The following is a 27,147-nucleotide window of genomic DNA, read 5'->3' as shown; positions in this document are numbered from 1 at the left end:
CGAGAGAGGTGTCAGGTTCCCTTTACAGAGCTTTTACTGTCTTTTACTCATAAATAACCCGTTAAAGGGGTTATCCAGAATGAGAAAAGAGCAACTACCGTCCCCCCACTGCACCACCCCTGTCCTCAGGCTCCGTGTGGTATTACAATTCATTTTGATGCAACTGAGCTACAAACCCAAACAGAAGACAGGAGAGGTGTTGTTTCTGGAAGAAAGCTGCCATGTTTTTCTAAGCCTGGGTAAACCCTTTTATTATCTCTCTCTCCATGTTTATTAGAGCAGTTCAGTCTTCCTCAGCTTTCTGAATAGTGATATGTTTTGATGTTCATTAATGTTAGTTAACTTATGTTTGCTTTGATTTTACTTTGTTTGCTTTAGACCACTTTGCTGTACTGTCCTAGCTCAATAGATCTTCAGACGCTCGCAGAGTGGAGCTCATCCCCCATCAGCCATCAGTTTGATGTAGTCAGTCCATCCCACATCTGGATCTTTGCACACGTCACGCAGGGTCAGGATCCTTGGATAATAAGCCTCTCCAGCTTTATGAAACAGGAAAACCTACCCAAGTACTGCCCCACAGCTGTCAGCTATGCCTGGATGTTTTCTTACACCCGCCTTCAGCTTCTTTCACCACAAGTCGATATAAAGTAAGAAATTCTGTAGATAAAGAGTATAATAAATCATTGAATTACAGGGAAATCCATTCTTAGAGTATATTAATCTACTATAACTTTTTTTGCAGTAGCCCCATTAATGCAAAGAAAGTGACTGCGGTCATCGGCAGTGATTCTTATATCGGCCTTTGGAGAAACTACTTGATACTTTGCTGCAGTGCAGCAACATCAACAGGTTCCTCAGCATCTGCTGGTTCTGTTCGATGTTCCCCTCCAGAGACGCTGGCGTCTACCCCTGACAGTGGATATTGCATTGATTCTAAAGTAAGTCCCGGATAGTGGCTAATAATGTAGTAAGGTAATTAGTTTTTTCATAAAAAGGGTAAAATCATATAAGATTTACCTTTCAAGTGTGTCCAATATTTAGAATAGGGTCTGTAAGATATTTATTTTGCCTATGAGGGTTGCCATAAAGCATGTCACTAAATGCTGTTAAAAAGAACGGGGGGCTGCAAAACAGCTCTTTGAGTGGGGAAGGAAACTTTTTTGTACTATTGATTTCTGCAAAAAATAAAAATTAAAAATTAAATGGCAGTTACACTTCAAATTGAAATAACAAAAGTTACAATGAGAAAATAGAAACAAAGTAGAAAATAAAAAAGAAATCTATGCAATACATTCCTTCTAAGAAGGGAAAAAATCCAGGTATGATTTCTTTAGAGAGGAGCCAGTATTAGTGGAGGAAGACGGTACTTTTGCTTCAGGGTTGTAGATAACAGATGTCTGTCTCTGACAAAGTTGATTTTATACTGCTAAGCATAATAGTTTCTATCTCCTACACTCATAAATATACAGGTTAATGGTGCTGCAGTCTTTAAGCTTATTTGAACATTTCTAGCTGCATATACTGAAGTAGTAATGGATCGTTGTAATTACAGGACATAATTTATACAGCTGTTTTCACTTTACAGATCATTGGCAGTCCGTCCCCCTCATCTCTATTCAAGCACATAGTACCAATGATGCGTTCCGAGAGCATGGAAATCACCGAATCGCTTGTTCTGGGCCTTGGCAGGACCAACCCCGGAGCTTTTAGGTAAGATGGGTGCTTTTTACTTATTGGTCTTCATGGTTCCTTTTATAGGGTTTGAAGGGAGTTGTCAGGATTTGAAAAGTTCCCCGTGTTGACATTGTCCTGAAAAATGTGTGTTACGGCTGTCCATGGAATATGTTTGCAGATCACCTACATGTGACTGGCGATCGGCTGCAATTCCATATGTAGAACATAGACAACAAGGGTGCGGTTTCCAGGAAAAATGAGCAGTCTGTTTTTTTTCTAATTCTACCACTTACCTCTTCCCATGCCCCCAAAGCGCCACATCACAGGCTCCCAAACCCCTGCCGGAAAGCATTTTCTCTCAAGTTCTGATATCATCACCTCTTGACGGGGGGACTGGGGGGGGTCAACTGATGGATTTTGCCCCATCAGCCAATCAGTGACTGCAGCGGTGTCCCACCCGATTCACTGACTGGTTGAGCAAGTAGTGCATCAGATGGGTCCTGATGTTCCAGCCTGAGGGGGTCCCGAAGTGGCGAGCCCGTGGTGTAGAGGCACAGGGAGAGGTAAGTAGCGCCCCCACACCCCTGCCAGCTAGCACATTAAGAAAAACCACCTAAAGTATGCTCAGTCTTTTTAGTCTGTTGTATAAGGCTGGGTTCACACTACGTATATTTCAGTCAGTATTGTGGTCCTCATATTGCAACCAAAACCAGGAGTGGATTAAAAACACAGAAAGGATCTGTTCACACAATGTTGAAATTGAGTGGATGGCCGCCATATAACAGTAAATAACGGCCATTATTTCAATATAACAACCGTTGTTTTAAAATAACAGCAAATATTTGCCATTAAATGGCAGCCATCCACTCAATTTCAACATTTTGTGAACAGATCCTTTCTGTGTTTTTAATCCACTCCTGGTTTTGGTTGCAATATGAGGACCACAATACTGACTGAAATATACGTAGTGTGAACCCAGCCTAAAACTGTGAGTTACTGATGTCATCCACCAGATTTTTTTATATGTTTAAAAGCACTTAGAATTACAAGCTGTGGTGTAAACCATTGCCAGGCAGGAGTGTTAGACTGGCGAGTCTCACATTAGTGTAATTAACATTGTTTTTTATAATAATGTGTAAACAAAGTCATGTCGTCCGTCGGAGCAGCTGTTAGAACTACAGGTGTCTAATACCACTGTCTGTCATTTGTATCCAGGGAATTAATAGAGGAGTTGCACCCCATAATTAAAGAAGCACTTGATAGAAGGCCAGAGGTAAGTGTATTACATTTCTCTATTAGATTGGATGACTTGTTACCCCGCTTTAAATGCCAAAATACTAAACGTTCAATGCCATACCCCCCAAACTGACACAGACAAGACGAGTACTCTCTTTAAGTAACTGCACCACAGTGAGTACCTGGATTCTAAAATATTGGAACAACCTGAAAATACAAAACAAAACTGAGCTTTGCTCATGTGTATTAGAGGAAAAAAAAATAGATGGCACTTGGTTAATCAGTTCCAAAGATATCATTGGTTATAATAGCCAAACCTATATCTAAAGGGGGTTTTGGGATTATATAAATTTTCTCTGCTTTTTCCACAGAATATGAAGCGGCGCAGGCGTCGAGATATTTTACGAGTTCAGCTGGTCCGTATATTTGAACTGCTGGCAGATGCTGGTGTCATTAGTCACAGGTAGGTGGTGGCAAATTATTATATATATATATATATATATATATATATATATATATATATATATATATATATATATATATATTATATTCTCATCATATTTTCATATTGACTAGTAAAGTAATGCATCTTGCTAAAAAGTAAAAAAAAAAAAAAAATCGATCAGTTATGCCAGTTCGGTAGTAGCCAGCCAGTAGTCAGCTACAAGGTGGCGGTACTAAGTGATGTACCTGCTTAACTGCCCAGCATTTCTACAGGATTTCTAGTAATCTTGTAAAGGTAAGAAGTAACACAATGAAAAAATGTTTTTCATATTGCCCATGAATAATGATGTATGTAGAAGTGTGACCTATAATGTGGAGGCTTCTGCAGATTATTCTACACATTAGTTGCTGTGTACTGTGGATCCCCTGTGACTGCAAAGTATTGACAGGGAGTTGTGCATTTAGTGTGAATTAGCTAACTTTGTATTCATGACAATAATGTATGGAATTATACAAGATCCTACTCACTAAGTCTAGTCCTGGTGTATACAAATTTCTGTCACATTATTTGTTGCGTTGGAAATTTGCATTGCTTAAGGGTGCCTATAGACTTAGCAAGTTTGTAGCGGATTGCACACTGAGTTTCACTGTGAAATCCGCTGGGATACTCAGTACCATTATAGTCTATGGCCCTGCATTCTCGCAGTGGATTTTCATTCTGCTACGAAAATGTAGTGACAGCTGTGTTCAACTATTTAGCTACCGTGCCAGTAAAAATAATAAACAGCAAATGCTTACCTGCCTGTGCTCCCTCGTCATGCTCCTGCTTGAGTCTCCAGGGTCTTCTCACTCACAGTCCGCTCAGCCAATCAGTGACTGCGGTGGGACAGCGCAGTAATTGGCTGAGCTGAGTCAGTGAGCAGGGACCCAGAGACTTAAGCAGGAGCATAACAAGGGAGCGCAGGCAGGTAAGCATGGGCTGTTTATTATTTTTATCGGCACGGCAGCTAATTACTTATACAAGGCTGTCACTATATTCTCACAGCTGCATGAAAATCCGCTGTGAGAAGGCAAGGCCATAAACTATAATGGCACCGAGTATCACAGTAGATTTCAATGCAAAACTCAGTGTGAAATCTGTCTTGAACTCACTACATGTAAAGCCACCATTAAGTAGAATTTCCATGTCGTTAAGTAGGGAATAACATCACTTTATGATTTGTGTCTGGGATCTCCACTGATCCTAAAAATAATTTTTTTTTTCTTTCTTTCCTAGTGCAAGTGGAGGCCTTGATAATGAAACACATTCCCTGAACAATACTCTTCTAGAATATGTGGACTTAACCAGACAGTTACTGGAAGCAGAGAACGAGAAGGACTCTGATACACTGAAAGATATCCGATGCCATTTTAGTGCCTTAGTGGCGAATATCATTCAAAACGTTCCTGGTATGCCCTTATTTAAATTGTCCCTGTCACTTTAAGAAAAAAAACATTGATACGTCCTAGATTAGTAGGGGTGTTCAGACTGCCACTGATCATTAGCTAGTCAGGGGAACTGTCTTGCTACAAGAGACTGTTTCCATAGTTGTACCCCCCATGTACTTGTATGTGAGCTGTACATCAGGCAAATGAGCATTCCTAGGAATTGGACCATGCAAAAAGACCAGACTTGACCGATCAAAATTTTTGACGTGTCACAGTAACATGTCACAGTATTATTATTTACCATCTTATTTTCAATTTTCCATACAGAGTAGAACATTTTGTCTCAGTATGCTGAAGTACAGCAGCTGTGAGCTAGTTACCAAGTAAGGCATTTATTGCATGTCTGAGAACATGTAAAACGTGGATAGAAATAGAATGCTCCCTCTGAAAGTATCAAAGCAAGTGGAGGCTAGAGAGGGAGAAAGTGGGTGCACAATCACATGGAGAAGGAGCAATGCAGTAGTGAAATGTGGGATAGACACAAGCTTTACCTTCTGCATATAAGCTGCCACAGGCAATTCAACAGAGGTGGGCTTGCTTGTCTGTAGTCTTGTGGAGAGGTGGGGGGACCTTGAAAAGCAGTCAGTTCAATATCTTAGAGTGGCAGAATGAATGCAAAATTATAATGCTATATTAGTATGTATGTGTTTTATATGTATTTGTTGTCATATTGCTGGGAGAGAGGGTCCCTTCTGCACCTTGTGTGTCTTTGTTAGAATTTACATTCTCTGTGTTTACCTGTCAACATGTCAGCACAATCTGGATATTTTACAGCATTGTGTTGGCTGTGTATCTAGAATACAGTTGGCTATAGAAAGAAGCTTTTATTCTACTCTCAGATCCTCTGGGTAGCAACAGGGAATTTATAAGATGTAGAAGCAGAGATGCTGATATAAAGATTTTACTAATGAACGGTTTATAGATATTGAAGTGAGTGTTCTGCTTGTTTCCAGTGCACCAGAGAAGAAGTATTTTTCCTCAGCAGAGTCTGCGCCATAGCCTCTTTATGTTATTCAGTCATTGGGCTGGGCCTTTCAGCATAATGTTCACCCCACTGGACAGATACAGTGATCGGAATATGCAGATAAACAGACATCAGTACTGTGCACTGAAGGTAAGCTGCTTCTCATGTTACACAATCATCATAAAGCGTCAATAATGAGATTCCTCTACCAACTGTGAATGTTATGCACTGTACTTTTGGGATACATGGGAGACATCCAGGCAGGTGACTGGCCTCAGTTTTTGCCTCCATTTATGACAACTGGACAAATACTGTCTCCTATCCAGCTCTAGTTTGAATAGCCAATGCCCACTATTAGTAAACTCAAGAGTGAGTGCAGAGAGAGCGTATATGTAGTTGCTGCTCTTTATTTGCTTAAAGGAGAAGTCTGTCAAAATTTTTTATAAAAGTATTATATTGCCCCCCAAAAGTTATACAAATCACCAATATGCATTCTTTACGTGCACATAAAGTGCTTTTTTTCCCTGCACTTACTACTGAATCAAGGCTTCACTCCCTGGATAACATGGTGATGTCACAACCCGACTCCCAGAGCTGTGCGGGCTGTGGCTGCTGGAGAGGATGATGGCAGAGGGATGGTCAGTGTCCCTCCAGTGCCCTGTGTCCCTCAGTGTCCCCCTACCATCATCCTCCCCAGCAGCCACAGCCCGCACAGCTCTGGGAGTCGGGTCGTGACATCACCATTTTATCCAGGAAGTGAAGCCTTGATGCAGTAGTAAGTGCAGGGGAAAAAAAGCACTTTATAAGCATTTCCTGTAATAAGTGTATATTGGTGATTTGTATAACTTTTGGGGGGCAATACAATGCTTTAATGAAAAATTCCACTGTACTACTTTAAAGGACTGTCTTCAGCACTTAGAGCAATTATAGGTTCAGATCTAAATCAATGACATACAAACGATTTTTCGATCGTTGCCAGCAATTACACAGAACGATTATTGTTTAAATTCGAACAATATAGCGATTGTTTGCACGATAATCGTCCTGTGTAATAGGGCCCGAACTGTCCCCTTCGTGTTTTCTGTAACTTTGACAGACTTCTTTCCTGAGTATCAGCTGAATGGTAGGAAATTTCTAATCAAAACTGTTAAGAAAGTTGCTTCATTTTGTATTCAACAAGGAAATAAATAATAAAAGAAATCAATACAAATGTCTTCATAGCCTTTAAGACACCTTCAGCTCCTCTCTCTTCTCTGCCATCTCTTATATGCTCTTACTGACCAATATAGAATGCTTTCCATCCGAGGGAGGATTAAATAGATAAATGGTGAGAGCACATCTGTTTCTAGGTCACAGCTCAGAATAACCATAATAGGTGCCCTGATCACGACAGCACCGATCTTGTTTTCTCCACTAGATAATCTCTGTAATTATAACCCTAAACACTTTTAGTTCTTTTTAGTTGTATGCAACAGATTGTTTACTTTCTTAACCTCTGTTCTGCCTCATAGACAGCTTGGTACAGGAACATATATAGCTGATTTATGGATCCAGCTGATTTATGGAGTTTTCAATGCTCTATAGGAAAGAGTAGGCAAATTACCTCCCCCTAGAATAGGGATGTCAAACTCAAAACCCCTAGAGCTGTTGCAGAACTACAATTCCCATCATACCCAGCTGTTCAGGCATGGTGGGAACCCTAGTATTGCTAAACTGCATCTTATAGACACATACGACTGTAGGGCAATGTCCAACCCTTACAAAAAAAATAGCACCTCTTTATTATATATATTTTATTATATATCATCAGTGTGATAAAATGGGTCCAGTTTGGTTTGTTCATATATGTAAAGCTGATAAACATTTACCCACATAAATAGTTGCGTTATATTGCGTTTTTGTAGTTAAAAGGGGATTGTTAATGTCTGATAAGTGGGAGTCCCAGTACAATTGGCATTCCCGACCCCTGATCTACAAGCCAAGAAGGAGCCAGACATGCAAGCATTTTTCTCAATGTAAGTAAATGGGAGATGTAGAAAGTGCTAAGTCTCTGAGTTACCCCCTATATGCAGCCTCTATCAGGACACCTTTCTTATCTACCACTGGACCACTACCTATCAGACATTTATTGCATATCCTATAGGTTAACATCTTAATCATTGTAGTGAATGTAAATCATTTTGACCTTGAGTCTTCTACTGTTAACAAATGGCAAAAATGGCAAATTAATGTTACTTTTCCCATAATAAAGCAGCATCACAGGTCACATAGCATCAGTGTATATAGGGGGCTGATCCTGACATGGCTTATGAGACTTTTCCACTCATTCTTTAGAACTCTGTTGAGATGTACTTAGTTGCCCTAGATAAGGTTTGACAGAGCTGATAATGACTGTTGCTAATCATAAAAGGTAATTGTGACAGTAATGGACTGTGCGTTACTTCCCCTTAGATGTGACTAATGGAAATGTGCAGTTGCCTCACAGTATGAAGGCATGGCTGACAGGTGCCGTGCCCCCTACATGTCATGTTATCAGAGATGGAGTCTGTAGACTTTTATTTAGGTTTATTACACTTTTTTCCCTAGAGCGGCAGCAAAATAAGTTTTATTATATTTACTCTGCTAGTGGTTGATCTATAAAAGTAGGTGTATAAAGATTATTTCCTTTAGGTACAGATACCACAACATGGAGGCAAAAGGTCATGAGATAATAAACCCAATCATAATGCTAACATCCAGTAACAACATGGCACCTGTAGATTGCTGACTCGTGTTAACTTTTCTTTTGCAGGCAATGTCCGCTGTGCTCTGTTGCGGCCCTGTTGCAGATAATGTTGGACTTTCTTCAGATGGTTATCTGTATAAATGGCTGGATAACATCTTGGATTCTCAGGACAAAAAGGTAACATAGCTCTGCTGCTGTTTTTATATTCTTTTATGTGTCATCTCCATTATATCCTAAAGGGATAGTCTCATAAGACCACTGCATGTCTACAAACAGCTGCCCTACTCATGATGGCTGATTGCCAGTACTTTACTATTATAGGGCCCCGCATATCAGGTATTGATTTATAAGAAAAAATTTTTGTTTTTTCCCCTTATAGGTTCATCAGTTGGGGTGTGAAGCAGTGATGCTCCTGCTAGAACTCAATCCAGATCAGAGCAACCTCATGTACTGGGCGGTGGACCGCTGCTACACTGGCTCCAAAAGAGTGGCTTCTGGCTGTTTCAAAGCCATAGCCAGTGTTTTCCAGAACAGGTAATTCTGATATCTTATGAGTGCTGATGTGCATATATTATATACATATATTATACAAGTTACGTTGTGTACAAAGCATGCGGATTGACTCCTGTGATGATGATGATCAGTGCAATAACTGTAATCTGTCTCTAGGGATTACCAGTGTGACACAGTTACCCTCCTTAATCTCATCCTGTTTAAGGCGGCTGATTCTGCCAGGGATATCTATGAAGTTGCTATGCAGTTATTGCAGGTTTGTAAACGCTGTTTAGTGTATGTGAGTGTAAAGTCCAGTAGCCAAGCAAAATGCAGCATATAGTGTATAAAGGTCTCGTTTCCAATTAAAGCGTTTTCTTGGGTCTTTAACTACTGTAACCTTGCTGTATTGAATAGAAAGGCATGTTACATGTGTAAGAACAAAAATAGCAAAATACCTTCTAAAAAAAAAATCATATTTCAAAAAGATGACTTAAAAAAAGCCTATACGGTTTATTTTCAAATAATTTTTTTTTTAAATCCCATAAATCTGTATATCCGCTTGATTCCCTTGCCTCTTTTCTCAAACAAGCTCCCTCCATTTGGAAGTCTGTTTGATTTCCAACATATTTTTTAAATCACATTATTTACCAAAAATGATCTCCTTTTTGCCCTATAAAGGCTTCAATGTCTTAGCCACTAGGTGCTTTTCTTACCTGCAAACTTTCAGCAGCAGAAAAACCATGACAGAACACAGGAAGTGGGTGCGAGGCATGGTTATTGCTAGCATGGGCTGTGCACATTTAATCTGTGAGCCTGTCTGCCGCCTACAGGGGATCTGTACAGTGCCTGAAAGAGAAATTAATACCTCCCTCTTATCTCTTACAACCCATAAACTTTAGGGCAGCTGCTCCTTCTGTAAATTTTAGTGTTCCTACTACTTGTGTAGTGCTGTCTCCAGAATGTAATCTACCCTTACCTTTAGCTTGGTGTGCAGAACCAGGAATACAGTGCTAAGTGTAACTAAAGTAAGTGCTGTTCTGTGATTAGCCAGAGAAGTAAAGGAAAGAAAGTCCCTATGTGAGTACTGCTGGCAAACAGCCCAGCTCTTGTCACACCCTCTGAGATGTAGAGAAGGAGGAATAGGTTCACACCATAAGGGTATACTCAAGGGCTCAAGAGTGCACGAAAATCACCTTGTCTTTTCTCTGAAGGGCTAATATTACAAGACCATATCTAAAAATCTTTTGAAAGATAACATTACACTGTAAGCTGTTGGCGCTGTAAAATATTTGGTAGTGGTGACAATTAAAGTGCAAAAAATTTAATTTATGGTCAAATATAAAGGATTCAGATAAGTGATGTTTTGCCCTCTCAATGTTAATTTACCTACTATAATGATTTACTACAACTTTATAGATTCCTGCAATAGCCCTTTGGTGTAAATCATGTTTTATGGTCCTTTCAGAAAACACTCTATTAACATTTTATGACTCCTATTGATTTTTGTTTTTTTACATTGTTCAAAACTGCAGTTGTATCTTTATTCTCTCCATTGGTTCTCTACAGATTCTGGAACCGAAGATGTTTCGCTATGCTCACAAGTTAGAAGTCCATAGAACAGATGGAATATTGAGTCACCCATCTCCATTACCACATTTGTACTCCGTATCCTACTACCAGCTCTCTGAAGAATTAGCTCGCACCTACCCAGAGCTAACACTAGCTATTTTTTCAGGTAATCAGGTTTGCTTTTGCCAGTATATTCCTTATTTTCTCCAGAATCTCCAGCATCATCCCATATTTTAGAAACATGTATGGAGAATATTTGGGTTCCTATTTTATATACACATATGTTCTGATATTGTAGTCTCCAGTATGACAGGGAACTGTGTGAACACTTTATAGGGAACCAGTCCTTATGGCTGACCTATGATGGGAAGAACACCTATATGATGCACTAATATATTGACTGCCGCTATCAGAGTACAAATCACATGATCCTTTTTAGAGCTGCCCTCTAAGATAATGTTATATACCCTGTGACGTGGCCTGCCCCCTTGTAATGTTATTGCTTTCCCAAACATGTCTGATCTGTAAGTCGATGACCTCATTTTATTATATAATGTCGATGTAATAGATAAAGCTAATATTGCAACAACATGCTTGGTATTTTTACATAATTTGCTCCGTTCTTTCTTTGTAAGAAATCAGTCAGCGAATACAGACTGCGCACCCTGCTGGCCGCCAGGTGATGTTGCACTATTTACTTCCCTGGATGAACAACATAGAGCTGGTAGATCTCAAGCCTTTGCCGACAGTCCGCAGACATGAGGATGACGTAGAGGAGTCGCTGAGGGATCGAGATGTTATGGTCAACAGCAGACGCTGGCTGAGAGGAGAGGGATGGGGTTCACCTCAAGCCACAGCAATGGTCTTGAATAACTTGCTATACATGACAGCAAAGGTAATGCATGGCAGATTGGGGAGTGAGAGCGATGTTAAATAATGTTCTTAATGTTTCCTGCCAGTCCTGTTACTGTTAGACCATTTTATAGTTTGCCCCTTTTTCAGTCTTCACACAAATTATAGAATTTTCACACTAGTGTAATATATGGCCCCAAATGCCCAGTGTTTATCTGAAGTGTATATTATGGCCCCAAATGACCAAAAGTCTAATGAGGACCTAAACATGAGCATTATAAAAGTACAATTTTAACAATCCAATTTTATTTAAAAAATCAACCATTTTTGGTTGCAGACAGATATTAGTCTGTTATATTAAAATTTGAGTCTATAGCAAAATATAAAGTGCACTACAACAAAAAATGGCTAATATTTATTATGTGTTTTTACAAGCCAAACCTAAAGATCATATATTACTCTGATTTTTTTTTTTTTTCCATTTTATTTTACTTGAGATACAATTGCCAAGTTTAACTTAAACATGATCATGGTTTTCCAGTATGGAGATGAGGTGGCTTGGTCAGAAATTGAAAACGTATGGACGACCCTTGCAGATGGATGGCCGAAGAATCTGAAGATCATTTTGCACTTTCTAATAAGCGTCTGTGGTGTGAATAGTGAACCCAGCCTCTTGCCTTACGTGAGTTTTTAATGTGAAAGTGTATCTATGTTTTTTTATAGTCCATGTTCAAAGGAGTTTATCCCAAGATTAAAAGTTATGCCTCAGGAGCCTGAGGAAGGTGCTAGTACAGCTCTAAAATGTGTTGCTCATTATATGTGTGAATAAATGCCAAGAAATGTTTCTCTAAGTATCAAGCTGGCCTTCTGTTAGTCCTGCACCAAGGCAATTCAAATAGTCATTCTGTAGTTTTTGGAAACTCTTAAAATAGGGGATGACTAGCTGATTAGCAGGGACCCAAATGCTGGGACCCCCACCAATCTCGAGAATGAAGGTTGGTTGTTTCCCAAGTGAATGGAGCTCAGTGCACACGATCGAGTAACACTTTATTCATCCTCTGTGGGATTTTCAAAATTTGCAGAGCTCCGCTACGTTCTGCTGACTCAAAGAGTTAGTAGAGCTTGTGCACACATTGCTGCCCTACTTAATCTTGGGATGGCCCCTTTATTGATTGCTGATACCCTGTTTGGACCACTTCAGGGAATCTGCTGCTCCGATGGTCCTCTGCTTCTGTGCTCTTATTTTGTATTACCTTTGTATCCAGGTAAAGAAGGTGATTGTGTATCTGGGCAGAGATAAGACCATGCAGCTCCTGGAGGAACTGGTCAGTGAACTACAACTTACAGACCCAGTAAGTTCTGGAGTGACACACATGGATAATCCACCTTACTACCGCATCACTTCAAGCTATAAAATACCCTCCGTCACCTCAGGTAAAAATGACATACATGTACCCTCCCCCCCTCCCCCAATGTTCATTTTTAATAGATCGATCATATTAAAAATAAACACTGATGGCCAGAATTTTTTTTTGTATGTTTGTCCAGCTTAAGTCTTCTGGTTATTTATTTTAAGCATCTTGCAATGAAAGTAAGTACTCTGAGCAATAATTTTTTTGCTAATTTTATAATTTCTCGTAATAGAGGTCCAAGCTCTTTTCCAGTGTGAAGCTCCTGAACCCTCCCCTTTGGTTAACACTATTATTACTTCCGAGGGCAGATGATTTATTAAGTTATTACCTTCAGTTCTTGGTAATTGTGCGTGTTGTTTCCGCAGGAACCACATCCAGCAGCAATACAATGGTAGCTCCAAATGACAGCAGTCACGAGAACAAGCATAGGGATGGCATTGAGGAGAAGTGAGTATTTTTTTTTTTTTTTTTTTTTAAATATATACACACACACACATACACACACACAGACACACACACACACCCTTTAAACTGTCACTGTTCCAGGTCATAGACAATTCCAGTCACAGCTGTTTAACCCTTTAATTGCTGTGGTCAATAATGATGATGACATCTAATAAGTTTAAACAAAGACAGGGGTCACAGCTGATGGCAGCCAGTAATGCCTAGTCAAAGAATGACTGTCAGTAAATCAGCGACATACAATAATACACAATACAGGGGTATTTCAGTGTATTATATGAACAATCAGAAGGGTTTTAAAATTTATTTTTATTTTTTTCTGTTTATTATGCGAAAGTATTAAAATAAAAAAATAAACCTTGCCTAAATATAGCAACCCCTAGAAAAAATACAATTGTTATTTATATGTTCCAATGATCTCTGTACAAATTTAACAAAATAATCAGTTGTAAAACTGCAGATTTTTCCGCTGAAAATATTTTCTTACACTGAAAATATTATCAAGAGTTGATTGAGAGTTATTGGTGCCCAAAGTGGTTCCATTAAGAAATATAACTTGCACAGCAGAAAACAAGTCACCTTACAGCTATGTCAGTGCCTAAAAAGTTAGGGAATTGAGGTGATGAAATGGCAAAAAAAAAGATCAAGCTGGTCTCTAGAGCTCGTGTTATGAATGAAAACTTTTCACATGTGAAGAGTTTTATTTGGTCAGGGTCTATGTAATCAATCCTATAAAAATAAAATGTATGTATGTAAAAATGCAAATATTGAATCATGGCTTAAATTTCCAAGATGGCAGAAAGCCGGAGAAGAAGTAGTCAGATTTTAAAGGGGTAGTGCGGCGCTAAACTTTAATTCACAAAATAACACACATTACAAAGTTATACAACTTTGTAATGTGTGTTATGTATGTGAATGGCCCCCTTTCCTGTGTTTCCCGTCCACCATTGCTAGACCCGGAAGTGTGGTGCATTATACTTACCGCATTCGTCTTGACCCCCGGCCTCCATCTTGTGACAATGATGTAACCTTTGGAGGCCGGCTGGACCGCTCCAGCCGTCCCTCATGCTGGCCCCCCTCTGGCGCGTCTTCAGCTGCTCAGCCGCGATTGGCTAAGCATGACTGTGCTCAGCCAATCGCGGCTGAGCAGCTGATGAAGCGGCAAAGGGCGTCCAGCATGAGGGACGGCTGGAGCCTTTCAAAGATGACGTCATTCTCACAAGATGGCGGCCGGGGGTCGTAACGAATGTGGTAAATATAATGCACCACACTTTCGGGTGTGGGGGGGAACACGGAGAAGGGGGCCATTCACATACATAACACACATTACAAAGTTGTATAACTTTGTAATGTGTGTTATTTTGTGAATTAAAGTTTAGCTTCACACTACCCCTTCAATACTGTAATGCATTCCATAGAAATGGAAGAGAAGAGCCATTATAGAAACAAGATTATGTATAGAGAGGAGGTCACACAGAAAATCCTCGCACAGCTGTTATGCAGTATGGGAATTACGCAATTCTGAGATTGGCATTAATATTTGCTTCGTGGAAAAGAAGATCAAGGATCACATACAGGCTTAGGTTTTAATCCAGTTAGAAAAGCTGTAAATGGCCGGTGTGACCGCACTATTTGTGTGTTATGATGTTGCAGAGGGATGTGGCATTGGTTACTTTAAAATTTCAGTTTGTATACGTTTAATATAATCTTTTCTTTTTTAATAAAAAAGCCTTATATATGTAATCTCACTTTTTACAGCTATGCCCATCTGGATATCTACAGTGGTCTAAACAACAACTTAAACCGCCAGCACCATAGATTGGAGTCCCGATACAGCAGCAGTTCTGGAGGGTCATATGAGGAGGAGAAAAGTAATCATGTTCATCATTTCCTTGTTTATTCCTTTAGTCTTGCAGCACTTAAAGGGATAGTCACATCTTGTAATTTTGTGGCGTGCCATAACATTTTGATCCATAGTGGCTGGAACAATACAGTCAGTGTCATAACAGTGATCAGGGGCAGGAGGTTGGTCTAGGGCCCTATAAGTCATAACCCGACCAATCAGGCAGCAAGGGTATTTTCTAGTGATATTCCATCACTTATAATTATGTAAAAAAAACATTTAACTAGGGGAAATACAGTCTGAATGATTTGTTGTGTTGCAGGTGACTCAATGCCACTGTTCTCTAATTGGCGCCTAAAAGTGATGGAACACAACCGAGCCGAGCCTATACCCTTCCCTCCCACAGGAGGGTGCTGGTCACCTCTTGTGGATTATTTACCAGAAACTACATCCCCTGGAACATCACTGCACAGGTAATGAACAGAGGATTTATCCCTTATATTTCTTTTATTCTTGTTGTATCCATATAGATTATGTCTTTTGTATGTTCCACTATAAAACTGAGCCAAGTTTTTGACAAGTTTATTTTTTTTTTCGTAGGTGCAACATAGCAGTTATCCTTCTGACAAATCTGATCATTGATCACAGTGTAAAAGTAGAATGGGGAGGCTACCTGCATCTTTTATTACATGCCATCTTTATAGGTATATGGTTGCCTTTAACTTTTATAAAATTGTATACTTTTCACTTGTTCATATTTGTTTTTATTGAAGCACGTCACACAATTATATTTTAGGCAATATATTTTTTTCATCCTTGCAAACTTGATTCTGACCTAAGCTATCAGTTACGCAATTCCCTACAATAGAACCCATTAGCTTCCGTTATTACGCTATGGAGTGATCAAGCAGGAAAGCAGTAGCTTATAGGAAAAGTGGCTGATATACCTCTATGAGCATAATACTACACGCAGCTGTAACCTACATTCTGTATGTAATATAGCACTGATTCCCCTTGGTTTTATGCTCTGATCTGGTTTAATGAGCTGTTCTGCTTACTAGACTATTCAGGAGATTATATAGTAGGATATTCTGTATCTATAATTTGCTATTATATATTGGAGTGCAATTCACCTAAAGATAACATTGTAATAAATGCTATTAGTTTCTTATATGTTGGTTGCTTTGTTTTTTTTTTAGGGTTCGACCACTACCACCCTGAAGTGTATGAACATTGTAAGCGTCTGCTTTTACATCTTTTGATTGTGGTGGGATCCAATAGCAGCGTTCAGAGTGTGGCATCTATTCTCCTCAGGAATAGGGAATGTAATGAACCTCGGGTACTGACTGTAAAAAGCAATGCACATTTAGAGTTCTCCTTTACAGGTAAGACATCAATTGTATATACCAAGTCCTACTCAGTACCAAGATTGACATAAGTAACATGTATACTACAGTAACTTTACAGATGCCAGAAAGTAAGACTTTTTTGTTTGCTTTGTCAGGTATTAATGACTTTATTCCTGAATACCAGCCTTCCCCTATGACGGACTCAGGGCTCAGCTCAAGTTCTACCTCTTCTAGCATCAGCTTAGGAAACACAAGCACTGCTGTTCCTCACTTGCATACAAGCATCCTCAATGAGACAGATCTGTCTGTGGAGCAGGATGAGAAGGTCAAAACACTCATAGAGTTCATTACGTCAAGGTATGGTTCCTCTCATTTACCATTTTTGTATAGCCGCGTAGTAAATTAAAAGTTACCTTCTCACTATGCTTTTTGGCTCTGTAGTGCTTAAAGGAGAAGTCCGGCCATTTTTAAAAATAGGCGAAGGGGGTGGGGGATATGTAATAACCAGTCCTAGCTTACCTCTCCCCGTGCCAGTGATGAGCAGTGGGACTGACCTCGGGCACCTTCCCCCAAGTTGTGATGACATTGCGACACAAGAAAAATGCCTCTTTCGTCCAATAGACAAGCCCGCTCAGCCAATCAGTGACTAGAGCAGCGTTCCGCCACAGTCACTGACTCGCTGAGTGGCCAGTCCATCATCCGGGTTGTGATGTATCAGCGCCGGAGATCCTGAAGAGGCGATCTGGGGCTGAAGAGGCACAGGGAGAGGTGAGTTAATACTCTTTGTTACTTTCCCCTATGCCGCTGCCTTTAAAAAAAAAAAAAAAAATTGTAGGCCTGAGACTTCTCCTTTAAAGGGAACCTGTCACCCCCCGTACCGGGGTGACTGGTTCCCGACCCCCCGTTAGAGACCCCTATACTTACCTCATCCCGCCGGGTCCCGCTTCTGGATTCGGTCGGGTCCCGGAGATCTCAGCCGCTGCAGCCCGGCGCGCGCGCTGAGAGATGAGTCCAGCGCTCCGTCATTCTCTATGAGCGTTGGACTCATCTGTCAGCACGCGCGCCGGGCTGCAGCGGCTGAGATCTCCGGGACCTGACCGAATCCAGAAGCGGGACCCGGCAGGATGAGGTAAGTATAGGGGTCTCTAACGGGGGGTCGGGAGACAGGTTCCCTTTAAGTTTTTACTTGACAGGGTGACCATAAGTACAAATTAAGGGTGTACATTAGTAATAAATCAAGCGTACAAAATGACAAATCATTTAAAATGTAAACATTTGTCAAATTAAATTATTTATCTAAATAATTGACAAATTTGTTATGGATTCTCCCAGTTTTCTCTTATATCTCTTTTAGAATTTCCACATGCTTAGTTGTACTGAGGGATTCCTGCTAGCGTAAAAATAATCAGCACACTTGAAGTGACTTTTAATGGCACTGGATACATTTTATATTAAAGCCACCAAGTTAGCTTAGGCTCTATTCACATATCAGTAATACTCTCTGTAATTGTGTACCCCAAACTCTGGACAGGATTCTTGTGTATCCATCCCCATCTGCATTTGCATGGCCACATTGAGTGAAATCTTTCAGCACCAGCTTAGCCTTCCAGTTTAGTTAAGGTGGACACTTGATCAGGCATACTTTTCTCCTGTCAGCTTCTTTAAGAAATGTAGAGATGGAGCAGGACAGGGCAAAATTGCTAAGAAAAATCACAGTCTCTGAACTTCTCATCTTAAATTGGTTCACCAGGACTTTACTAAATTATAAATAGAGCACAAGGGTCCATCACTCTTTAAAGGGCTGCCTGAACCATGAGGCATCAGATCGGTCCCCAGCAACTAGTCCTCACCCCACTAATCTTAATTGACAGATTTCTCTTTCTTGGGTATAGGGAATGAATATTCACCTCTTGGGTATAGGGAGTGAATAATCAGTGTCACATTTGAAGCCATGCCTCTTCATTGAGAAGCCACACCTGCTTTTTGAGTGTAGCCCAAATAGCGTCTAAACCATGTAATAAGTGTGCTTCAGATGAAGATGTGAGTCCTGAGTCAGGATGCACCAAGTCTTTGCACACGACTGTGTGATGAGCTAGTCCCATCCTTAGATGTTATCAGGGCAACTAAACCCAGTTTTGTTAAGAAGTATCGTAGGAAGAATATGTCAATAACTTACAAAGCTATAAAGATTCATCCACTTTTTATTTTTATTTATTTGCATCCTAGAAAAAGAGGGCCTCTTTGGAACCATGAAGATGTCTCTGCAAAAAATCCAACAATTAAAAGTGCTGAGCAACTTACAGCGTTCTTAAAACATGTGGTTGGTGTCTTTAAGCACTGTAGATCAGGTAAGTGTCCTGTACAGTGAATAATATCTTGGCGGAATCTGTCGCTGCACCAACCAACATTTATGTGAAAGCCATTTACTCTGTTTAGATGTACAATTCATTAGGATAAAAGACCACTAGCCATTAGCCTTGACATTATTGTTGTCCTCACTATTACTGCAGCAAATAAGCAATTGCAAATTCTGCAGCTATTCTATTGGTTGGGTGTATTAATACTACTTGTGTCTCATTTCAGGATTCCAGCTGGAGCAGAATCTTAGTGAGGTAGCTCTGCAGACAGCACTGTCTTGCTCGTCTCGCCATTATGCTGGAAGGTCATTCCAGATTTTCCGGGCCCTCAAGCAGCCTCTTTCTGCACAGACACTTTCAGATGTCCTATCAAGATTAGTAGAAACTGTGGGGGATGCAGGGGAGGAGGCTCAGGTAACATATTACATTTTGTTTGTGATAGGCCTGTTTTTTTTTTTTGCACTACTTAGATGTGGAATACTAGATGTGGTATACTAGGGGTTTCCTCCTGTAAGCGAGCGCCGTTCTGCTAGATCTGTGCTCGCTTTCCAAGCCCATTACACTGCTCGGTAATCGTTTAGCAAGGGCTGCACAGACTTCATTAGCTATGTCTGTGCGGCCCTTGTCCTTATACCGTATTCATTACCTCTCCAAGGTCTCCAGTGTTCTTTTGCACTCTGCTCGCTTCCTGGGGCCGCTGCTGTAGCTTCAGAGCGAGTCTGTGAACTGACGGGCTGTTCAGCCAATCTCTGACCATCTCTGGGAAACGAGCAAAGGGTAGAAGAACATTGGGAATATGAAGAGGTAATGCATACAGTTAGTTATTTTTTTTTACAGTCACCAGCCATCGGTTTTATGACAGGATCAAAAGACACAATCATCCGATGATAGTCATCTGTTACATGGAGCGATAATCAAATTCGGCCAATTATCGCTCCATGTAATAGGGCCTTTCGCCATGGGCTTCTCTTTGATTTTTCTAGTGATCATTGGTTGTCTGAACATTCAAACCCTCAACTTTAAAGTCTTTTGAAATGCCTCTAGGACATATCAAAAGTTTTTTTTCCCCTTAAGTGAGGGTACACGCTAAGCCACATGTGTCAAACTGTGGCCCTCCAGCATTTGCAAAACTGCAATTCCCATCATGCCTACATAGCTAAAGTTTTGGCTGTTCAGGCATGATGGGAATTGCAGCTTTGCAACAGCTGGAGAGCCACAAGTTTGGCACTGCTAATCTATGCACGTTATAGACATTTTAATATCCTGTACTTTAATTGTTTGGTATTTTCCCTTTTACAATTTGTTTGCTTCCGTATAGTAAGTAAAGTGTATGTCCACTCTTCGGCATCATTCCACAGTATACATTTATAATTAACCAAAACACTTTGTAACTTATGAGCTATTTATATTGTTTTGATCTTGAGCTACAGCATGGATTATATCCCAGAGCTGCGCTCTAAATTCTGCAAACTGCCATTAGAAACAGACAACAATCTTGTGATCAGACTGAGCTCTTATAATGTAGTGGAGGAGTCAGCTTTTCCATAATCAGGTCACTGGGCCAATACCTAGTACAGTGGTAACACTTCTCATAATGCAGATCACAGGCATAAGCTTAGGTTGCAAGGCTATAGGTTACAAAAATGGAATTACAGAATCTGAAATTAAGATGTAGCCCTTTGTTTCATTGGAAATATTTGTTTTTTCAGGGTTTTGTCATTGAGCTTCTCCTAACACTGGAGTCAGCCATAGACACACTGTCAGAAACCATGAAGCATTATGACCTCCTGACAGCCCTCGCTCAGTAAGTCTTTGGATTATGGATTTATTTTAGATGTTCCCTTTACAATGAATTTCAGATTAATACAGGTCATTTTGATTCACACATGTATTTCTTCCGTTTTAGAACATCCCACCATGAACCGATGATGGGCAATAAGAATGCTTTGAACCGGAAGAGCACCGGCCAGCTCAATCTAAGCACAAGTCCTTTAAGTAGTGGGAACTTTATGGCTTATTGCAATAATGCAAGAAGCAACTCTTTACGGCTAAGCTTAATGGCTGACCGCAGAGGAGACAGGCGTCGAAGTAACACACTGGATATAATGGATGGCAGAATAAATCATGGGGGCAGCTTAGCAAGGACTAGAAGCCTTTCCTCTCTTAGAGAGGGAGGTGTGCATGATCTGCAGCCAACTACTGATCCAACCAATCTAATGGCCACCATATTTTGGATAGCAGCGTCCTTGCTGGAATCTGACTATGAGTATGAGTATTTACTTGCATTGAAGCTACTCAACAAGCTGCTTACTCACATGCCTCTGGATAAGTCAGAGAGTCGGGAGAAGATTGAGAAGGTGCAGGACAAGCTAAGATGGAGTAACTTTCCTGGTCTTCAGCAGCTCTTCTTGAAGGGTTTTACCTCTGTGTCCACCCAGGAAATGACTGTTCACCTTCTCAGCAAACTAATTACTATCTCCAAACATACACTGGTGGACCCTGCCCTACTAGCCGGTAAGAGAAACTAGCATCACTAGATTTCAAGAATGCCAATAAGAATTAAATGAGCTTTTCCATAGGATAGGTTATAAAGGTCTAATTCAGGGATGCCAAAATAAAAAAATTAGACAAAGTTGCAGGCCAACCGTGATATTTATAAATTGAAACGTGCATTCGACATTCTTGACACTGCCAGGGAAACATCCACATCACTGCTGCATGTATCGCACCTGAAACACAGACGAGGCTGTGCACAGAACTTGCCCCCATGTCATATCTATAGTTTACCTTAGCTGCACTTTTAGAAGACCTCCTACCCACCTATATAAACCCCCCCTCCCAATCCATAGTGCCCAAAATTGTAAAAAAAAAAAAAAAGGCCCCTTCTGTAGCCCATGCGTTTTTAGCTCCCTTAATAGTACCCCCTAATACTTCCCCATGTAATACTCATCCCACCTCAATAGTGACCCTTATAGTACTCGGCCCCCTCAATAGTGCCCCATATAGTAGTCAGGCCCCTTAAATAGTGCCTTCCAGCCCAGGCGGACTCCAGATGAGTGCATCACCTGGTTGAAGCTGGAGGGCTCCAGTAAACGCACCACCCAAGCCCTCAGCTCCGCTGCTCGCCCTGCAGGTCAGAGTGCACTTTTTCTTTGAATTGAATTTGTGATTTTCAAAAAAAAAAATAGATTTTCAAATTAAGGGCAAATTAATTTGATTAATTGTCCAGCCCCATCCTTTAATATTATTTATTATTACACAGGTTGATGCACACTCTAAATAAGTGCTGATATCATAGATCTTATTTAGCGAGCATATTACAACACTCCACAACCATGTGGGCAGTGCCGTATGAACAATCTCTAGTTCATTTGTGTGGCCCTCTGCTGCCATCATTTGTCAGCTGCCATATTACACGGGAAGTGCAGCCTATTACACAGACACCATTGGCCTGTTCAGCTGATAATTTCCCCATGTAATGTGTGCCTTAGCCAGTGAAAGGTACTTGGGGTTTGGTAGCTTGTCATAGTGGGAATAGCAGTGTAGTCCTGTGAGCTTTCAGCTGTATGTCTCATGAAAAGTATTTCACTTTTCTTTTACTTTCAGGGTTTCCTCTAAATATCTTGTGCTTATTGCCTCATCTAATTCAACACTTTGACAACCCCACGCCATTCTGTAAAGAAACTGCAGACAGGATAGCCAAGGTAAGTGTTTGTTCAATATGAGAGCATTTCTTTTATAGACAATGCTTAGTAGAACAATGAAAAATTGATCAGTGTCACCACATAATTTAAGAATAAAATATCTTAAGTATATAGGGTACCAAGGTGAGGTGTCTTCCTATGGGGTGACGTACTAAGAGTTTACACTCTTGTTATAATCTGCTGATTTTACTGTGACTGACGTGACCCAAAGTCATTATCTGAACCTATAATAAGTCAAATGCAGTTTACTGATCCCAGCCTTGACAGTAATGTCCCACCAGGCAGAAGAATAAAAAAAATGAACTGCTGTACCGGCCGGATGATCTTTATGGCCGTAGTGTTCTGATGCGGGTGCATCAGCGCGCGCCTGCATCAGCGCGCGCCCGCATCAGAACACTCCACAGCACACAATGAAGCAAGCGGCCGGAGCCGCTCGCTTCATTGTGTGAACTGAAAGGTCTTTCTGCAGCCGCAATTCACTGAATTGCGGCTGCAGAAAACTGACATGTCTGTTATTTGCAGGTCCGCATGGGATCCCGGCTGAAGCGTATACGATGTGTATACGCTCTGGCCGGGATCCCATAGCAGATAGGGCAGTGTTCACAGGCGCATAAAGTACGGCCGTAGTTGTCGATGGCAACAACGGCCGTACTTTAACGTAGTGGGAACATAGCCTTTAATATGTGATTTCAATTCCCTATAAGCAGTATTTCCTTCTTTTCTCCCTCTCTGTCCTTTTGGATGTCACCACTTTAGTATAATGGACATTATGATTTCACTTTCTTAGGATTGAGGGCAGTATTCCTAGAACTGCTTATTTGCTGATTATTAATGCTGTTTATTGTGTTCTAGGTTTGTGCAGAGGAGAAGTCTGCCACACTGACAAACCTTGCCCATATGATGAGCCTGTACAGCACACACAGCTACTCCAGAGACTGCTCCAATTGGATTAATGTTGTCTGCCGCTACCTACACGACTCCTTTTCAGATATCACTTTCAGTCTGGTCACCTATCTTGCTGAGGTGAGTGAGACCCATATAATATAATCAGAAACATATGCAGTATGTACTAAGAGTAAGGTCCCAAAGTGATTGATGTCATGACATGGTGTAAGTTAGTAGCACCGACTAATGGCCCTATTCCACGGGTCGTTTTAGAGGAGCAAACGAGCGCTATTAGCGCTCGTTTGCTCCTCGTTCGCCGCTCGCTGCCGCCGCTATTCAACGCGGCTGCAGCGAGCGGGTGAGTGCGGGAGGGGCGGCGGGGAGCTGCGGGGGGGCTGCCCGGGGGATCGCTGATCGTCCGGGCAGCCCATAGGATATAGCAGCGTCTGCTGCCGATGCTCCTATTCAACGGAGCGACGGCAGCAGATCGCTGCTATATCAGTCGCTTGTTTTTCAACATGTTGAAAAAGAAGCGACTGCAACGATCAGCCGACATGAACGATGTCGGCTGATCGTTGCACTCTATTCCACGGAACGATTATCGTCCGTAGCGGTTGATATCGTCCGAAAACGAACGATAATCGTTACGTGGAATAGGGCCATAAGGAATTGGAATACTGAGGAAAAGTAAAGGAGGCCATAAACACAAGATAGCTGTTGGCTATTCCTCCCAGATCCCTTGTACTCTTGCACACTCTGCACGATTGATCATTTTGATCTCTCAGAGATGAGTGTGAGTTAAGTTGCTGCCAGACAGCTCCGGCATTGCTCTTTCTTATGTTATAGAAAAGGTTTAGGATTTTCAAATTTTACATGCCCAATCCTCCCCCCCCCCCCCCCCACAGTATTTTTCATCAAATTGGGACATCCCCATATAAATTAGATGAGTGGTGGGTTTCGCTTATGTTGTGTAAGGTCATCTTTACTGTCAATGGGAAATGAGATCCATTCTGAGTGCTTGTTGTACAAATTCACTGAAAACAACACAGAACTTCAACAGCAATTGAATTTCTGTCTGCCTTGTTACTCTCTACCTTATTGGTGCCAGTAAATGTTGCTGGATGGATTGCCTTCCCTTATATACCACTTGATTACTTTTTGGCACAGCCCCTGACTAATACACATGCCTTGAATGCTAACTCTAAGGCTATGCCCACACATAGCATATACATTGCAGGTTTTATTCTTTAGATCTTAAGCTATATTCAATTATTTATGTTGACTGGAATTGGGAACAGCATAAACTCTGCAGTGTATAAACTATGTGTGAACATGCCCTAAAAGGGTAGGCCATCAATGTCATTGGGGTTCCTTTGCTTGACACCCCTGCCGATCAGCTGTTTCCCAGAGCTGCAGTACCAGCATACACAGTGAATAAACAACATTGTGCTGTGTAACCACACAATATACAGAGCTGTCTACTTCTGGCCTCATTCAGTGTGTGTGTGTGTGTGTGTGTGTGTGTGTGTGTGTGTGTGTGTGTGGCACTGTAGCTCGGGTTAACTGATAATTGGCATAAGTGTTAGACCCCCATCTATCAGATATTGATAGTCCATTCTGAGGATAGGCATAATTGAAAGCCTCTTGTGAAAACCCCATTTAATTTTATTATGACCTCAAACTTGTATATATAAAAGTAATGACAAGGTCAGGGCTACATTTAAATAAAGGTGACAGTGTTGGAGTCCACCATGTATAATATCAGGTATGCTATACTGGGACATTAGACTTTTTTCATGGAGCAATTATTGGCTGAACAGATTGATATTGCCTAGTGTAGTGGGGCTAGCGAAAAGCCAACTAACAAGCAAAGGCTGCAGAAAAATCAGGACATTACTCTTTCAGTCAATTGCTCCAGCACTGAGGATTAAGCTTTAGCAGTAGTTTTATGCAGTAACAGTCTGCCCCATCTATGCCAACTAATGCCCCTATGCCTGCATGTAGACACCCACTCTGTAAACTTTTCTAGGCTTTTTCAGCCCAGGGAACACCCCATGGGCTTTATCTCCCAATTTTACCAAAAAACTTTTAAAGCATATATGCTGAAGGGACAGATTGAAAAAAGAGTCATATCTTCTCATTCAGGGTAAGAAGCTCTGTTGTACTCTACGGTTACATCAGTCCACAAAAAGCTGCTGACAGGACCGCTTTAATTCACTATTGTTTTCTGTAACTTTATTTGTGGCTTTACTTGCCATTTTTATAACCTTGTAACCATGCGTGTTGTTCCAGCTCCTGGAGAAAGGCCTTTCCAGCATGCAGCAATCATTGCTGCAGATCATCTACAGTCTGCTCAGCCACATTGACCTCTCCGCTGCACCAGTAAAGCAGTTTAACCTGGAGATCATAAAAGTCATAGGGAAATATGTGCAGGTGAGCTTTTCCTTCATTTATTGGCGGTCACGTTTTTCTTCTAGAACAAAATCAGTATTCAGCTATCCTTCTACTGCAGGTTGACAGGAAGCCTTGTGCCTGCAGTGTGAGTGCTCTTCTCTTCCTATGGATAGTATAAGCATGCATTTGCCGTGATGTGTGCTGTCTCCTGTATATGCCCATGGCACTCATTGACCATAGCCCACTTGCTACCTCAGCTATGCGATTCTGAACAATTGTGTACTGTAATTCATGTTTTCTCTTAAGGAAAGAGACATTGGCCCCTGAGCAAGTAGCTGGTTTGTTTCAGTGTCATTTACTTAATGTACCCAGCGCGCCGAGTTTTCACTTTATTACTTCATCCATAAAAGCCAGATGTTTTATGACTTATTTTTCAATTCCAATTTCCTGCTTTGACAGAAACATTTTTTTTTTTTGGTCTATGGAAAAAACAAGACATTATTCTATAGAGCAGAAGCCTTTATAGGAATAGCCTGCAGCATATAACCAGCTTGTCTTTGTGCTTGGATAAGAGCACTAAAATAAAAATAAAAACCAAACAGGACAGCAGAGCAATGCTTTATTCTGCTTTATTTATGCAACTTAGTGCAACCTCATTTACATGGTTTCTACAGTTTGAATATCAGGTGTGTTACCTATGTACATATACATAGTACATAAAAAAAAAAAACATCCAGCAAGTCCCATCAGTGGGAAGGCATTTGGTTGAAGGAAGGTATATAATTAAATTTAGTACTTTGTGCCCCTCTCTTAAATCAAAGGAAGTGAAAAAGAAAACATAAACCACCCTGACCTTTAAGGGAATGTGTCATCAGAAAATGACCTGTTTAATGTGTGTTTGTGTATATATATATATATATAATTTAAAAATAATTGGTTATCATTTTTATAGTTTTCGATATACCGTCTGTAATAATAAGCATATATTATTGTGAAATGTTACTCTTGTACGTAGATAAGGCAGGAATGACATCTGTACGGGTCACAGAGCATGCCTAGAAAATTCTCCCATTGTAGTGAATAGTGTCTGGGCTGTTCATTTGTGCCCATGTCCATGAGGCTTGCGGTAAAGTATATGTCTAAATGCTATTAAAACAGCTCATGGTTTCCTCATAATAAGGCATTAAATATCATTATAAAACTTTTAAAAACTAAAAAAAGAAACAGAATGGACAAAAGAACACCTCAGTATCTGGCTCTAATGTGAAAAGAATATCTAGATAATACATTCACT

General features: G+C 40.7%; 1 protein-coding gene across 12 annotated transcripts in view; it reads left to right on the top strand.

Annotated features, from left to right (window-relative positions):
* The window catches only part of FRYL (FRY like transcription coactivator), a 209,078-nt gene that overhangs the window by 155,706 nt on the left and 26,225 nt on the right, over window positions 1-27,147 (top strand). For all 12 annotated transcript variants that reach the window (XR_011363936.1, XM_069977609.1, XM_069977607.1 and 9 more), the window contains 27 exons: window positions 379-647; window positions 743-938; window positions 1,586-1,710; window positions 2,890-2,947; window positions 3,282-3,373; window positions 4,631-4,803; window positions 5,796-5,956; window positions 8,598-8,708; window positions 8,911-9,065; window positions 9,201-9,300; window positions 10,593-10,761; window positions 11,231-11,490; window positions 11,989-12,129; window positions 12,713-12,881; window positions 13,225-13,306; window positions 15,080-15,192; window positions 15,487-15,637; window positions 15,765-15,868; window positions 16,364-16,549; window positions 16,669-16,870; window positions 18,740-18,861; window positions 19,097-19,284; window positions 20,580-20,674; window positions 20,777-21,384; window positions 22,477-22,574; window positions 23,427-23,597; window positions 25,752-25,892. Coding sequence is in view for 11 of the 12 variants with exons in the window: in XM_069977609.1 (XP_069833710.1) it covers window positions 379-647; window positions 743-938; window positions 1,586-1,710; window positions 2,890-2,947; window positions 3,282-3,373; window positions 4,631-4,803; window positions 5,796-5,956; window positions 8,598-8,708; window positions 8,911-9,065; window positions 9,201-9,300; window positions 10,593-10,761; window positions 11,231-11,490; window positions 11,989-12,129; window positions 12,713-12,881; window positions 13,225-13,306; window positions 15,080-15,192; window positions 15,487-15,637; window positions 15,765-15,868; window positions 16,364-16,549; window positions 16,669-16,870; window positions 18,740-18,861; window positions 19,097-19,284; window positions 20,580-20,674; window positions 20,777-21,384; window positions 22,477-22,574; window positions 23,427-23,597; window positions 25,752-25,892 (4,440 nt within the window). In the remaining variant the exon portion in view is untranslated. The remainder of the gene's footprint in view (window positions 1-378; window positions 648-742; window positions 939-1,585; window positions 1,711-2,889; window positions 2,948-3,281; window positions 3,374-4,630; window positions 4,804-5,795; window positions 5,957-8,597; window positions 8,709-8,910; window positions 9,066-9,200; window positions 9,301-10,592; window positions 10,762-11,230; window positions 11,491-11,988; window positions 12,130-12,712; window positions 12,882-13,224; window positions 13,307-15,079; window positions 15,193-15,486; window positions 15,638-15,764; window positions 15,869-16,363; window positions 16,550-16,668; window positions 16,871-18,739; window positions 18,862-19,096; window positions 19,285-20,579; window positions 20,675-20,776; window positions 21,385-22,476; window positions 22,575-23,426; window positions 23,598-25,751; window positions 25,893-27,147) is intronic.

This window comes from Dendropsophus ebraccatus, chromosome 7 (assembly GCF_027789765.1).
Source record: "Dendropsophus ebraccatus isolate aDenEbr1 chromosome 7, aDenEbr1.pat, whole genome shotgun sequence".
Taxonomy (NCBI): Eukaryota; Metazoa; Chordata; class Amphibia; order Anura; family Hylidae; genus Dendropsophus; species Dendropsophus ebraccatus.
Note: the sequence above shows the minus strand (reverse complement) of the source record. Positions and strands in the feature narration are given on the sequence as shown.